Source organism: Atractosteus spatula, chromosome 12 (assembly GCF_055471065.1).
Source record: "Atractosteus spatula isolate fAtrSpa1 chromosome 12, fAtrSpa1.hap1, whole genome shotgun sequence".
Classification (NCBI taxonomy): Eukaryota; Metazoa; Chordata; class Actinopteri; order Semionotiformes; family Lepisosteidae; genus Atractosteus; species Atractosteus spatula.
Genome location: NC_142717.1, coordinates 1,967,691 through 1,982,953, shown reverse-complemented (window position 1 = coordinate 1,982,953; position 15,263 = coordinate 1,967,691). Strand labels below are relative to the sequence as shown.

Below are 15,263 nucleotides of genomic sequence, written 5' to 3'. Positions count from 1 at the left end.
TGAATATAGAGTGCTGACCGGCTCATGAGTCCTGGACGGTCTCTCTGGTTAATTTAGGTGAGTGGCACAATTTGAGTAGGCACAATTAATACTCTTATTTTATATGTTTCAGTAAACTTGGGTCTGTATTGCAAAACACGAAAAGGCAAATATACTGTATGTTTCTGATATATGAAACAAGTCTCTACTAGTTGTATAATACTACTAATACTACTATAATATCTACTCTTGTAGAGTGAGGTTTCACGGCAAAGGGAGGAATCAAAACATGTCTAGCTGAACAGGAAAAGATCAGACATGCTACACTATTACTTTAAATAATGGTTTAAGTCTTACAGTTACATGAAATACAAACGTATTCAATTTTCAATGAATTATCCTTCATAATTTCTTGTATAACATCTCTAGTCCCCAGTCTGTTGTGCTCTTCATAGCTGCTGTGCTAACTGGCCTGTTTCCCATGTTCTTGAAATTACTTTGGATCTAAATAGAAATTTCCTGTTGTTTCAGCTGCTGTGAAACTTATTTGTGGTTTGCAAAATGGCTTAAACTCCCCCCCAGAAAATAAAGAGGTTGTGAATAAAACTTATTCACTTCAGTATAACTTCTTATACTATCAAATAAAAATATCCAGTTTCATAATGTAATGAATATGGTTAATTCCCAGTATATACACATTCATCAACCTTGTGGTACCCTTATCAGAATGGCCAGACCAAATTTATAATACTTTTAATATGCTGATCAAGAGTAATTCTAGTTGTGAAAAAACATGAGCAACCCGCCCTTACATGAAGCTTCTTGTTGGATGCTGCATCTTTGGGGTTTGAAAAAAAGAGGAACAAACCGATTTTAAATTCCAGATGCTTATTGCAGCTCTTTCTCAGATTTAAAAACCACATGTCTATCAGAAATCTTTACAGTTCCCCATCCTGGAACATTTAACCAGAGAGAAGCTGTGCCCAGTATAACTGGCCAATAAATGCCAGAAAACTGGCATTCACAGCTATTGGGAATACTCCGGAAAGGATAAATATGTAATGGTCATGTATGCACACACAAATAAAACATGATTGACGTCCTTGTTCAAATTCTACTGTACAAAACTTAATCCATTGCATGTGGCAGCAATTTACAAGGCACACACACAGAGGGGATTTTTGTATGTCAACTCCTCTTGTTGATTCCAGCACATTCGTCTTCATTTTAGCACATGTGTTGATTTCAGTAACAGGCTGACATTATGAAATGTGTTTTCTGAAATCATGAAACATGGGTCATCTTTATGAAGGATATGGGGGCATAATTCTTATAAAGGCTACGGTTTCTTGTAAGGGGGCATGAATCAAGCAAATTGTTTATGATAAGGGGGATTTAAACTTCATTCTTCTAATCACAAGAAATTCTGTCATCTGTTCTATTTAGGGAAAAAGGGTAAAAAGGAAAAAGCTCTGTGCAGCCTACGAATGCCACACAGCACCTGTTCAAATAGTTTAAGAGGCCCATGTCTTGAGAGAATTAGCTTTTCCGCTCTATCTTCAGTAGGTGTTTAGATGTTCAGGAATTATAATTAATTTGTCCTCTTAATTAAAAGAAATCTTTGATGTTTCCCTTTCATTGCACATTTTCATTAGAAATATTACAATGTGAATGTAAACAGGCAACATTACAGGAGTCTATTTATCCCGCTTGCTGAAGATCACTACTTGAGAGCAGGTGCCCGAGACAGAAGAAAATACATTCTTTCTTAATATCTAGTGTCTGTGTGCAAAAAATGATGTTACTTTTTATTAGAACAAAAAGTAAAAACAAATATTATAAATAGTACAGTATGTATACACAGTATTGTTGATGTGATAAAATTAATTGTCTTTAATGACTTTTTTAGGCTGCACGATTGATATAGCTGTTGGATTTGACATCTCCAGAAGAGGCAGATTTCAAGAACTATTTAATGGACAACAGAAACTCAGAGAAATAATTCAACAAATGTCTCACCTGAGAGATCTCTGCTGTGTTTCTGGGTCTGAAATCTATATCCAGATAGGTTTCCTGATGAGTGATGAAGAGGGACACATGTCGTTTGATGCTCCATTTGGGAAATACAGTGATGACATCATACTAAAACTGATGCAGCTACACACGACAAAAGCAACACACCTGAATGCTGAGTTTTTAAAGTCTTTTCTGACTAAATTTAAAAAGGAATCACGAGCCAATGTCAAGGTAAAGGCTAGTCTGTCTACACTGTTGAGCAGAGCATCGTGGGTGTGCCAGGAAAAAGCTACTATTAAAGATGCAAATTACTTGTTTAAACACGTTTAACTGAAGCAACATAATTAAAAACTTCAAAAGGATACCAGTTACCTATGTACAGTAGTGTAATGTATGTATGGTTATTATGTAGAGTAATGTAATCCTTGTACTGTTGTTCTCTGCTACCTCTTTATGGGCAATTCCAAGCTAGTTTGTACTAATACACAGTGTTTATAGCTTGGCATTGTTGAAGTTCTTCAGTAAAAATCATTTATACCATTTATATACCATTTAACCAAATATACATATACAGTACGACAACACTGTTCAGTACAATATTATATTCTAGTATACTGTATATGACAAAACAATTCATGCTGTTTTATATGTTTTAAATCCACGTTGTGGATTTAATGTGGTTATGTTACAGGTGCTGCTTGTATTTTCTGATGGGCTAGACGACAATGTTGAGAAGCTTGAGAATGAATCTGACAATCTCAGAAAAGAAGGTAATTAATTTGACACAACACCTGTGCTTGCAAGTGGAGGCCTTTCACAATAAATTATCATTGATGCTAACAAATCAAGTACAAATTTGTCAATCAATGCTAACAAATCAAGTACCAGTAGCACCATTTATAACCCAAAGCATTCCAGAGTGCTTTTCTTAAGTACAACAGTATATGTGAATTGTGAATTTACATACAGTATGTTCTGTAAACGAAGAGCTCAGTCTCAGGAATAATTTAGAGAGGACTTAGCATTTTCAGAGGCGTACAGTAAATAGGGTTGATGACAAGTAACAAAAATTTACACATACAGTAGGTAATCTTGCAGAATCCATGTACATGAATCAAAATGTATTAAAACAATATTAGTAATAGAGCTGCCACCCTCAGCCAGGTGACTAGAGAAGACAGTAGGACAGGCGATGATTAAAATCATGAGGTTTCCAGCAGTCAGTCTGATCGGTCATCTAGAGACAGATCCTTCGCCGTAGGATCTCACCAGAGAAGAAGGGAACGATTATGGACTATGGAACTGTGAAATTGGGCCAGTGGACAGTGAATTGTGTGAGTTTTGAGAAGAGAGTTTTAAGAATAAAGTTTCTGAGAGAAACAGCGTTTTTGGAAAGCCTTTTAGCTTCCTTGTTTTTATTAGAGAGGGGAACAGAAGATGTAGTGTAGTTAGTAGCTTGGGTTTGTGTATGAGCACTGTGAACAAAAAGCATTGTTTTTGTACCTTGTGGCTGCATTTGCCCATTTTACTGAGACCCATCTAATTAAAAGATTGTGTTATGGTGCTCCAAACCTCAGCTGTTTCACAATATTTGATAACTAATACAAAACTCTTTAAGTTTAAGTATTGAATTTTGTTATCCAGCAAGCATCAGACGTTGCTTTGGGATTGATCCGATTAGGAGGTGTGCTGTCATGGACAAAGATTATACACGTTAGAAGCGCTTAGTGCATGTTACAGGATCTTGCATTCGTCAGGTGTATGTTGCATGTGTCTACATTATTTCAAACTGTAAAAAGATGACTAATCAGAAACGTCCGCAGATATTGTACATGAAATTGAATGCATTTGTTATGGCATCTGAACTAATTATACACAGAGCTATATTTAATCTTTTTAAATAATTTATACATACTGTAACTTCATGCCTTTTTCCCAGGGTTAAAAGGAGCCAAAATGGATGTTAGATCCATTGTGATCTTTTTGCATCTGGCTGCTTTTATTCTTCCCTTTTCCATTATCTTAAACAGGAATTCATGCATTAGTAACTGTCGCATTAGAAGGAGTTATAAATGAACTTCAGATGGTGGAATTTGGAAGAGGCTTTGGCTATAAAGAGATCCTGACCATTGAAATGAAGAATATTGCCAGTTCATTGTTTAAAGAACTTGTGAGTATGCTTTTTGATGTTCTGGACAAATACTGTAACTTTCTGCATGTGCCAAGTTTTTGCATCATCGTGATACTGCTTCTAAAACTGAATTATATTTCCGGGTTTATGATCTAATAATAATAATAATAATAATATGTTGATTTCTATTCCCTTTAAACTTTGCTTATATATATTTTTTTAAAGTAAGGATCAGCCTAGTGAATTGTGGCCTGTGAGCCACATAGATTTGAAAACAGAAATAGATTTGGAAATAACCTGAAAAATATTCTAACATAGAACAAACAAATTTGGCCATGATCTCTCATGGGAAATGTAGTTACCACTTTTATGATCTTTTTGAATTGCACAGTTTAAATGGGAGAAGTCACAGAGAGTAACAGTACAGAGGTCACATTAAGAAGTGCAATAAATCTGGTCTATAATAGATACTCTCTGTAACCTGAACAGATATTTGATCTCTTACGTTATATTCTATTTCTTCCTCTCTCAGTGCTCATTAATTTAATTTATTATTAGTGTAAAACGTGTTGTGGCAGAGTTCAAAGTTGCACAATAGGTAGAAAAGAGCTTTGAAACCAAGGGTGACTTTTATGTGGTGAGGATAGGGCTCCTTTGAGGTGCTGGACGGAGTTTGTTGACCAAGAGCATGGACTTCCCCAACCATGGTTAAAACCCCCCATTAGATTGGTGCCAACAGCTAAATTGGAAACAGCTGTTCAGCTGTCAGTGTGGTCAAGGTGGTCAGAACAAGCTCATGTTTCAGTAGTAACAAGTATGCTGCAGAGTAAGCCGCTGCCTTCACGACTGGTGTCTGAGTGAAAGCTGGAGCCTCCTGTCAGCTGTCCGCGGTACAGCACGTTGTACAGTATGCGCTTCCGCTTGATAATGATCAGAGAATGCATGTGATTAGCGTGCCAGACTTCCACCACCACTTGGCAATGTGGTTAGGTCACATGTAGTGCCAGCCATCCGCATTGAAAATCGCTAAACATCAGTTGATATTAATTTAAAATAACCTGGTTCTATTTGCAAAGAACCTTTATTGGTTTCCCCCTCGTTAGTCTAAGGCTATAAGGCTGTAAGATCTATGCTCTTGAGCTGGGGATTTGAGGAGGTAGCTAGAGCAGAACAAACCTCTCAGAACCTGATCATTGGATGCTTACCTGCTGTCTTCGTGTTTAATATCCTGCTAGCTCGTATTGTACAGAGGAAACAGCACATCTCTTCCCTCAGGTGACATGTCTGGGTTCATACTAACGCCTTGTGTGACAGCAGGTACTGTGATAATCTCTGCAAAGTCTCTTGCAAGTGCCTCATCTGCCCTGTGCTGCAGGACACGATTGCAGAGAGAGAGTGCTGCAACGTCATATGCAAATGTACCGGGCATGAGGGGTCTCGGGGCGCCAGGGGACCCCCAGGGCCTAAGGTAAGGCTCCACTAAACTACCGAGAGTGGGGTGGAAATTAGGGCTAATAGCTACAGTAAGTCCTTGTGCAGGTCTCATGTGAATTCAGCCTCGTGCCTGGTTTCTGCCATGGAAACCAATTTACTTCGATTAAACTAAAGTATAATAAAGAGTTACGCATTTCAGATAATTCTAACAACAAATAAGGGATTACTGTTGGTTCTCCACCGCTGGATTTAGTAAATCATGAGGATGGTTGAGGATCTGGTTATCCTGTTGTGGCGGATAGTTTAGGGAGCGGCGCAGTGAGTAACTGGGATTGAATTCTGGCAATATTCCAGGGTTTCCTCACACAGTAAAAACCAGAACAAAAGCGATGCCCAGTGTTACACTGAAGCCTTTCGCTATAATACAGTTTGGATGGATCTCTACAATTATTAGCCATTAAAAATGATGCCCCATCTTTCAAAAGCAGCACTGTATAAGACCTTCAGGGATTTTTCATTAGTATTGAAGTATATCCTTTTTTCATGTTTACTTTGAACTACTTAACATGTTTGTTACAGGGAGCACTGGGTACAAAAGGAGTTTGGGGACATCCTGGAGATGAAGGAGGAATGGTGCGTAGTTTCCATTTTAAAGAGTTTAGTGCATTCCTGTGCTAGGATATCACACATTGCTTAACTCTTTTAAACTGAGGGGCCAGCAGGGGGAGCTCACCCTGCAGTCTGTGTGGGTCCTAATGCCCCAGTATAGTGACGGGGACACTATACTGTATAAAAAGGCGCCATCCTTCAGATGAGACATAAATCCAAGTTCACTACTCTCTGTGGTCATTAAAAATCTCTGGGTGTTTCTCCAAAAGAGTAGGGGTGTTACCCCAGTGTCCTGGCCAGATTTCCCCCCTGGCCTTTACCCATCATGGCCTCCTAATAATCCCCCTCTCTGAACTGGCTTCATCACTCTGCTCTCCTCCCCACTGAGAGCTGGTGTGTGGGGAGCAGACTGGCGCATCATCCAGGTGGGACTGCACACTGGTGGTGGAGGGGATCCCCATTACCTGTAAAGAGCTCTGAGTGGAGTGTCCAGAAAAGCGCTATATAAGTGTAAGCAATTATCATGATAATGAATTGTTACAGTTGAGTGTTCCCCTTTCTATCTGCCAGTGGATTCAGAAACAGAAGGTAACAGGTACACGATTACATTTTTAGGTAATTAATTAATTCTATGTGTGAAATCTGCCTTTAAGTAGCATCTTTGTGTACCTCAAAGCTATGCTGATTTGCCAAATTTCAGCAATATTTGTCTCACTCCTTTTCTCTAGGGCCGGAGAGGCCCTCATGGCTCCAATGGCACTCAAGGAATATCAGGATGTCCTGGGGAAAGAGGCACACAGGTAAGGTCAAGCATAATCAGTACTGTCCAACTACTGTCCAGCTACTGTCCAACAATCCTGCCTAACCGCAATGCCTCGGAAGCTATGACCTGACATGGACTGTAATGCAACATGCCATTAAATTAAGTCTTACATTCACAATAAGTGTTCATTTACACAGTACGATTTGGTTTATCCATACTGATACTGTACTGTATGTCTCCCTACAGCCCCATCCATTCTGACTCTATTAAATCTCTACTCTCAGGCAGCCTAAGCAGCTTAGCAAGGACAACAAAGCAGCAAAAAAAGTAAAAATTGTTTAAAGGCATTCTTTTCTCATTGAAACTGAGAAACTCTCCCACTCCCAGAGCCTTTCAAGACCTTTCCTTGAACCTGAGATCTTGCCTCTCTAGTTCTTCATCAGACCTGGAGCATTACTCAGTTATTATTGTTGAAAATTAAAAACAAAACATGGCAATCACTGTGTTGGCTAATACAATTGAATAAATTCTAGACACATTTGATATTTCTGTATAATGATGCTCTGAATCACATTTTCCTTATTTGTGCTTTTCGGACAGGGTCTAGCTGGCTTCAGGGGGGACAGGGTGAGTATGACATTATTTTCTGAATTCAAAAGCAGCGCTATTCGTAATTACAGTGCTACCTCATATTCTAGGTAGTTAGACTCTGAATTCAGTTCAGCTGTGTGACGGAGAGCATGAGTGGGTGTGTCCAGGACCCCAGGTGTGTCCAGCAGGTGTGTCCAGCTCCTCCAGGTGTGTCCCGCAGGTGTGCTGTAATACACGACTGCTGTACTGTCATCCCTGACGCATTGCTCAGGCTCTCTGTGTTCTGCCAGGGGGACAGCGGCGATCCTGGATCACCTGGACTGGATGTCGAAATGGTGAGTCTTCCCACGTGGCTGATTAATTAATGGCATGACAACATAGTTTTACATTCATCCCCATTTACAAGGGTCTTTTAGGTGACCTTAATTGAGGGTTAAATAGCTGTACCACCCAAGGGTTTGAAACTGCAACCTCTTGTTATAAGATACAAATGTATAAACATTCCCTAATATTTGGTTACGTTATGAGTAAAAACTACTGTAGATGTTTACTTTTACATTATATCATTCCGCTATAAAAAAACATTTATGTCTCTTTGTGATGATGTTCACAGGCAATGTTTTGTTCTAAAATGATAGATGCAGGTAAAAAAACAACATTATAAGTTATAAATCCAGAGCCCCACCCACTACTAGCCTCACAAGGTAAATGTGTTCAATAGTAATGATCTTCGGAACGCTAGGAAAGAGAGAGAGAGTAATGATCTTCGGTTTGTACTTCATGTGAAGCACATGAATTTAGAACTATCTTTTCTTAAACTTCATACTTTAGCATACAAATTCATACAAATTGCATCTACTCATGCATCTACTTAGAACAGTGGCAATGTTAATGCAGAATTTAATATCTTCCCTTTTTTAATGCCTTTTAGATGACTTTCAAATACTTAGATGTTGATGAGTGCATAGAGAAGGTGTTTTGATGATATCCAGTTCTGGCAAACAAACTGAAGTGCATACCTCTTAAAGTAACCAATTAGTCTATACTGTTTTTTTTTTCATTTTATTAATGTTTTACACAACATTAAAACTTTAGTATTGTGTTTGAGTTTTAAATGCTTTAAATTCAGCTGATCTGTACTTGAAGAAGGCTCCATGGCCGAAACGTTGTGTTTTTTTCTTCTCTTTTCTGCATAGAATAAACCTTTACTTGTCCTAATCTGTACTTTGTACTTCTCCCTTTGAAAGGCACTTCATTTCCTGATACTTTCATTTCCCAGTAGTTACTCATGTGCTTTGCTAGTGTACATTGAGTTTAAGGGAAGGGAGAGGCTGGTGGAGAAGAGTTACATTGCTTCTTACAAGTCACACGTGGCTGTTTGTTTTTTACCCAACACAAAATGGAACCCAACAAGCTCAGTGACTCTTTAAAGAATTTATATTGTAGTGATCTGACTTGGCAGAGTTTCTGAGTTTTTCTAGTCTTATTCTCTCCTTGCCAGGACTTGTCTTTTGTTTAGAAACTGGGATCAACCTAACTAACTCACTGGAGAGCTTTAAATATTTTTTCTTGCTCTTAAAGAGAGGGTTTATAAATTGCCCTGTTCATAAAGTTCTATCAGCCCTTTTCCACCATTACAATGTTGGGCTGAGTGACCTTAAATCAGTTTCAGGGTGTTTTACAGTACACATCTGTTCTTTGTAATGTGGAAGACACCAAGGGAGAGAGAGGGGGCGTAGCTTAACATTTGTGCTTTGTTGTTTTTGGCATTTTCATATCGCTTATATTTTTTAAAGGGTCTAAAAGTTTATTTTCATGCCAGAGTTTAACAATGTTTTAAAATAGACATTCAAAAAACATACGGCTAGGCATTTTGCTTCCTGCAGACATAGTTACTGTGCAAAGAATCCTAAATGTTCTTAGAGCAGAGTGATATTGTGAAGCATCCATCTGTTTTTGACTTGTCACATACATTTCTCTAAGAGGTTTAAATAACTTTTTACTCTAATTAGCCTAATTAGTGTGCAAAATATTAGGGGGTGTTTATTATCTCCACTCAGGGATTTGTATACAGTGAATATGATCAGACCGTTTCAGCATTCAGCTTGCAAAATATATTTTAAATTGCAATTCTCGTTGCTTTATTATTGAATTAATGTTAAGAGAAATATTTGAGACCCTTATTTTAAATGAAGTGCCCACTCTTCCATAGTGTATGGTATGAGGGAGTAAGGAAATGACATGCAGACGGAAATTCATTATAATTGAACTTTATATTGCCATAACTAAAGGGTTTCTTGTGTGTTGATGTCGGTCTGTTGTCACAACAGGGGATTCCTGGAGCCCCTGGAGAGCCTGGAGAGAGAGGCAGCCCTGGAAACCCAGTAATATGTCTTCATATTTCTTTCTTTCATGTTAAGCATCTCAGACATAATCCAGCTGTACCACACACCAGACTTTCACAGACCTCTTTTGTATGGCTCACTACCGGCCTATCAGTGTGATAGGCCTTCAGACAGTCCAGCCTGTCTGAAGGCCTATCTCTGGGTCGGTGGGAGGTAGCTTTGTGAGAAAGCCACCATCTTGGCTCAAGGCCACAGCACTGAGCTCTGAGCCAAGATGGTGACATTCTCACAAATCCATCTCTAGCGAGAGACAGCCCTTCAGACAGCCCGGTCTTGTTAAGTCTGAGATGTCGGTCTGTCTGAGTACATGACGATTCATCCGACTGACCCACCAGCGGCAAGCCAGCTTCAGAAACCCACTATAGGGTCCCCAGTTCATGTAAACAGCCACATTAACATGGGTGGTGATTTGTTATTAATTGGATAAGTATTGAAGGATGTTTCAGCACATTCTCACATGGATGTAATTAGGCTTTGGTATATAAAGAGTGTGCACAGTACTGGTGGTGGGGCTTTTTTTTTTGTTGCTGTTGCTGTTGCTGTTGCTGTTGCTGTTGCTGTTGCTGTTGCTGTTGCTGTTGCTGTTGCTGTTGCTGTTGCTGTTGCTGTTGCTGTGACTTGAAAAGGCAAATGATAAATTCTCCTGGACTCTCTCATGATCCTATTTGAGTTTTTGTGTTTGCATCCCTAGTTAGAGTAGGGTGTGTCACACCTGTCCTATACTATATATAGTAATTCGAGCAACATATTAAAATAAGTTTTTGTTGAAACTCATAAATTGTCACTATTAAAGCATACAATATTTAGAAAGTACATAAAATACCAAAAATGTGCATGTACATTAGTGTAATTGTATTTCTATAGTAAAAGTGATGTTAGAAAATGTCAATTGCCTCAGTGCAATAAAATTGAATTATTTTCAATGAATTATTAATCATGACTGAGTGCACCAAGGGTGGTGATATTTTGGCCTTTTAATCCCATAGCTGTTAACCTGCTTAATTTGCACAATTGGCTGTCTTTTTTCCTGTACTGTACGTAACGTATTTTCTTTCTGATCACACACGTACTGTATCTCTTAATAGATACTGTAATAGGTTCTTGTTGTGTCTCGTGTGAACATACTGTATGTCTTTTACCTGCCTGCAAAGCGAATTTCCCATCTGAGAGAAAGGTGATGAAGTAAGTGTCTTGCTCGCAGGGTGAAAAGGGAAACCAAGGGGAAGTGGGAGAGCCGGGGCAGCGGGGCTTGAGAGGAGACTGTGTAAGTAGTCACCCTGTCTGTCCCTCTCCAAGCCTCTGACAGCACCACTCTTTTAAATTCTCTCTTTCTACTGTACCTAAATGGCGACAAGTCGCGTCGTGTAGACAGCGCTTGTTTCTTTACGTGGGGTCTGGCATGGAGGTTCCTTCTGTACTGCAAAATGACAAAACGGTCTTCGGCAACAATGGAAAACGGAAAGTTTGCCCATCCTCCTTTCACAAAGTAAAATATTTTAAGGCAGTACTTTGCCCGAGTGAGCACTGAGCACAGACGCGCACTTACAGTAAATGATATCAGTGACTTTGTGTCCAAGCAGTTGGGAAGGATTCCCATTACATATGTGTGCCTAAGAGGATAAAGTCTTGCCAGAAATATTGTTGACTTACTCTGGAGCCTCATGAAAAGGGTTGTTAGAGATGGCTATAATTAAAAAGCACCGCTGTCTTAATCCAAATTCTCTTTCATTCCAGTTTCCTCTCAACAGTTACCTTTACTGATTTAAAGCAATTTAGGATCGTTTCGTTACAACAAAACTAGAGTTTAGCACCACAATAATGTAGACACTTTCAGTCTTCAGACGAGTGCAGATCTTATGTCAGGTTTTGTTCTAGCCAGTGTTTTCCTAAGTACACCCACTCTCTGGGCCACAGATCTGTTCTGCAAGTCTTTAGGTGACCTGAATTTTCTGTGAGCTGCATGTGATGCCTTCTTATCCATTGAATGAGCACATAGAGAATTACCTCTTGGAACATTGCAGCAATCCTCCTCAGGATTTCCAAAAGGAAAAGAACCCAATTTCTCTGAGTGTATTTGATCCAACATTAGTATGTAAAAAAGCCCTTGAAACCTGAGGAAAAGAAAACATAAAATTGAGAGCAGCTGATTTAATTATCAGAATGTAATCTCATCCATAGCTCATATGCCAATATTCATAATATAGCAACAAACAAAACATTCACCTGTAGGTGGCTGGAAGAATGTTTCTTGTACAGACTTGGTTTAACAGTCTAAGAGGAGGGAAGGGATGCCCGTGATTGCCTAATGTCCATTAAATCACAAAGGACTATTGATTTTTGATGTTCAGCCCCAAAATACACTATTATACGAGAAAACAAAATGTGTACAATATATCCACTATACTGTACATATCCTTTTGGATCTTTTTTTATTTTTTAACAGTTGCACTCAACATAGTCAATGAAAGTTGCTCCTGTACCTTTTAAATCAGAAGTATACTTCATGTCGTAAAAATACTGAAATTAACTAAAGCTTACAAAACACAAAAAACACATCATAAGCAACTGACCTACCCCTTTAAGGGCTTCATTAATTATTAAATGGTAAACCTGTTTAGTATTTTTTTTTACCTTATTTTACTAATTGTGCATTTACAGAGCTTTTTTTATGCATTGTTACCATACAGTAATTTAGTACATTTTTTAAATTACTGTTTTTTTTAAATGACTAAAACATACCAAAAACAAACAAAACTTTGTTATATCTGAAGTCCCTTGAAACGTTTACTGTAAGAGAGGCGGCATCAGTATTTATGACGTTTCCGTGCAGGAGCAAGAGTTTAGTGTTTTCTGTTCTAGAACAGCTTTGAATTCACTTCTTTGAGGTTTTGTGTTCCAGGGGGATTCTGGCGCAGACAATACTGTCCGTGGTTTAAAGGGGGAGAAAGGAAGCTTTGGAATACCGGTGCGTGGAGCTTGATTTTCACCTTTGAAATCTATTCTGATGTCTCATTGCTGCAAGTGATTCATTGACTGGGGAGGGGTCTGGGAGCATGTTATTCTTCGGAAAACAGTTTCAAACTGATCTGTCTTTCTCAAGAAAAGTGTGGTTGTTTTGATTAAGGACTCTTTACACTTGCCAGAGATATACTCCTGGAAAAAGGTCAACAGCTTTAAAAGCAACAGCAGCATTGGAAGGCCTAAGGACTAATTTCATGTAAAATAAATCATTAAACTCAGTTAAATGAGTTTCTCCTCTTTGCTTTCCAAATAATTTCAGATAATTACATCTGGTAGAAACAGAAACAAAACAATTTCATTTTTGCTTAATGAGCTGAGGACAGACATTTACAGAAGCATCTAAGAAAAATAAAAATTCACACACAAATAAAACAGACTATAATGAGAAAGATAGGGACATTGGCATATAATTCTGCATCAGAGAGATGTTGCACTTGATTTTCAATCTTGTACGTGAGCCAAACAACAGACAAACATCTGCTAAATATAAGGCATCAAGATTGCAAAAGGCTCTTCAACTACAGTCAATTAAGCTAATGCAAAGCATTGTAACTAAATAGATCTTTAAATCCACTCTACTGTATATTTGACAGGTAACAGTGCAGTAGAGTGATTGCAACAGGAGTGTGGCATGTGAAACTGACAAGTTTTGTGAGGACATGAACAGCACTGATTTGCACAATTCTGTTGATTGTGAAAACATTGCAATGATTATCTCTAGGGAAAAATGGGATAATAGAAAATGGACAAGTTCCTAAGCATCAGACATTGTAAAGCAGGATGCATTTACTGACTTATAAATGACACATTTTGAAATCAGCCCAATGGACATCAGAAGACACAGTAGGCAAAATCCACCGATACAATTTGCAGGATACAAAAGCAGCTAGATCACAGAACTGTCCTGTTTCATGGTCTGGAGATATCAGCTAAAATGGGGTTTCTTTTGACGTTTAAGTGGAGTTCAAGTTGCATTAACACCACACTGTGATTTCACTTTGTGGCTGTAGACCTAGAAACAGATCATCTGTTTTCCTGGTGACTTTAAATTTGACCTTATTACAGGTCTAAACCTGCTGCTTGGTACCTCTTAGGTGCCGAGGTCATGCTACATAAACTACAGTAGGAGAACCAGGGGTTGTGCTTAATACTTCACAGGTCTTGGTGCCAGAACATGTTTTGTAATAGAACTCCAGTACTGCAGAGACTCAGCACTCAGACTCTTTGTTGGAAAAGATGAGATGACTGGGGGTGACTATTTTAAACACATACTGTAGAATTCTCTAGGATCAGTGCAGTCCTTTCACATCATTCTTTTGCCATTTCCTCCTTTATTCCACAGGGTGATGCAGGTCTAGATGGTTCTCCTGGAGCCGCTGGCAGTAAAGGACATGAAGTAAGTTAATGTTAGTTATACCACCTTGTAAATCCCGTAACATATTAATACCTCGCCACAAGCTTCCTAGTGGAACTTCTTCCACCACAGGTGCACAAAATATTGACTAAATTAGCTGGGCATGGACAGCACATGGGTGAATGTGAAGAGGTGGCTCAGGGATGTGAAGAGCCAAAAGACAGTAATCTGGGGAGGGATTCACCCACTGGTAGGATGAAAAGAAAACCTTTCTTGCATTTCCAGTCTTTCCACCACATCTCTATCACTGCAAAGGTGAGAAACATAGCAATCTCCTTTCCAGTGAACATCAATCAACATGTGGAACGCTTTCTTATGGCACTCCTTCCCTGATAATATTCACTTAGAGAATTTCCTTGTGGAAAAGTTGGCTGACTTATTCTTCTGACCTGGATGTGGTGTCATAGTCTGTCGTCAACCAAAGAATTGCTGCTTAAGACACTCTGATGACCCTGATGAATGTTGTATAGAGCTATAGAGACTCCAAGTCACTTAAACATATTGGCGCACTGTTCCTGTGGAAGATGAGCAGTTTTATATCATGCGTAAGGAGATAGCTTTCATGTGTTAAATGCTGGCCAATGCCATGGGAACTCTTGCTGATTCTCCAATACATGTCGTCCATGTTCATTGACCAGATAATGGGCGCTAGGAGAGATACACCCATAATCACACTCTAGTCCTTTTTAGGGCATTGACCTAATAATTGTGCCATTAAATATAATTATTAACATTATATTGTTGTTTAGTCAATCTCACACTTCAACTTGCACATTCAATGACAAAATTAAGAGAGTTTACACAGTAGAACTGGTTTTCTTACAACTTTTCATCTGACTCGTTTTTTTAATAGAACTACAGAAAAGTGCCATATACAGTACAATATAGCAGCCAAAAGTC

The 15,263-nt window shown here is 38.7% G+C and overlaps 1 protein-coding gene across 2 annotated transcripts in view; it reads left to right on the top strand.

The window, feature by feature from the left end:
- The window catches only part of LOC148822519 (collagen alpha-6(VI) chain-like), a 48,711-nt gene that overhangs the window by 8,593 nt on the left and 24,855 nt on the right, over positions 1-15,263 (top strand). For both annotated transcript variants that reach the window (XR_016093867.1, XM_088929649.1), the window contains exons 8-19: positions 1,889-2,226; positions 2,687-2,765; positions 4,026-4,165; positions 5,502-5,594; positions 6,140-6,193; positions 6,898-6,969; positions 7,533-7,559; positions 7,814-7,858; positions 9,854-9,907; positions 11,130-11,192; positions 12,828-12,893; positions 14,292-14,345. Coding sequence is in view for 1 of the 2 variants with exons in the window: in XM_088929649.1 (XP_088785775.1) it covers positions 1,889-2,226; positions 2,687-2,765; positions 4,026-4,165; positions 5,502-5,594; positions 6,140-6,193; positions 6,898-6,969; positions 7,533-7,559; positions 7,814-7,858; positions 9,854-9,907; positions 11,130-11,192; positions 12,828-12,893; positions 14,292-14,345 (1,085 nt within the window). In the remaining variant the exon portion in view is untranslated. The remainder of the gene's footprint in view (positions 1-1,888; positions 2,227-2,686; positions 2,766-4,025; positions 4,166-5,501; positions 5,595-6,139; positions 6,194-6,897; positions 6,970-7,532; positions 7,560-7,813; positions 7,859-9,853; positions 9,908-11,129; positions 11,193-12,827; positions 12,894-14,291; positions 14,346-15,263) is intronic.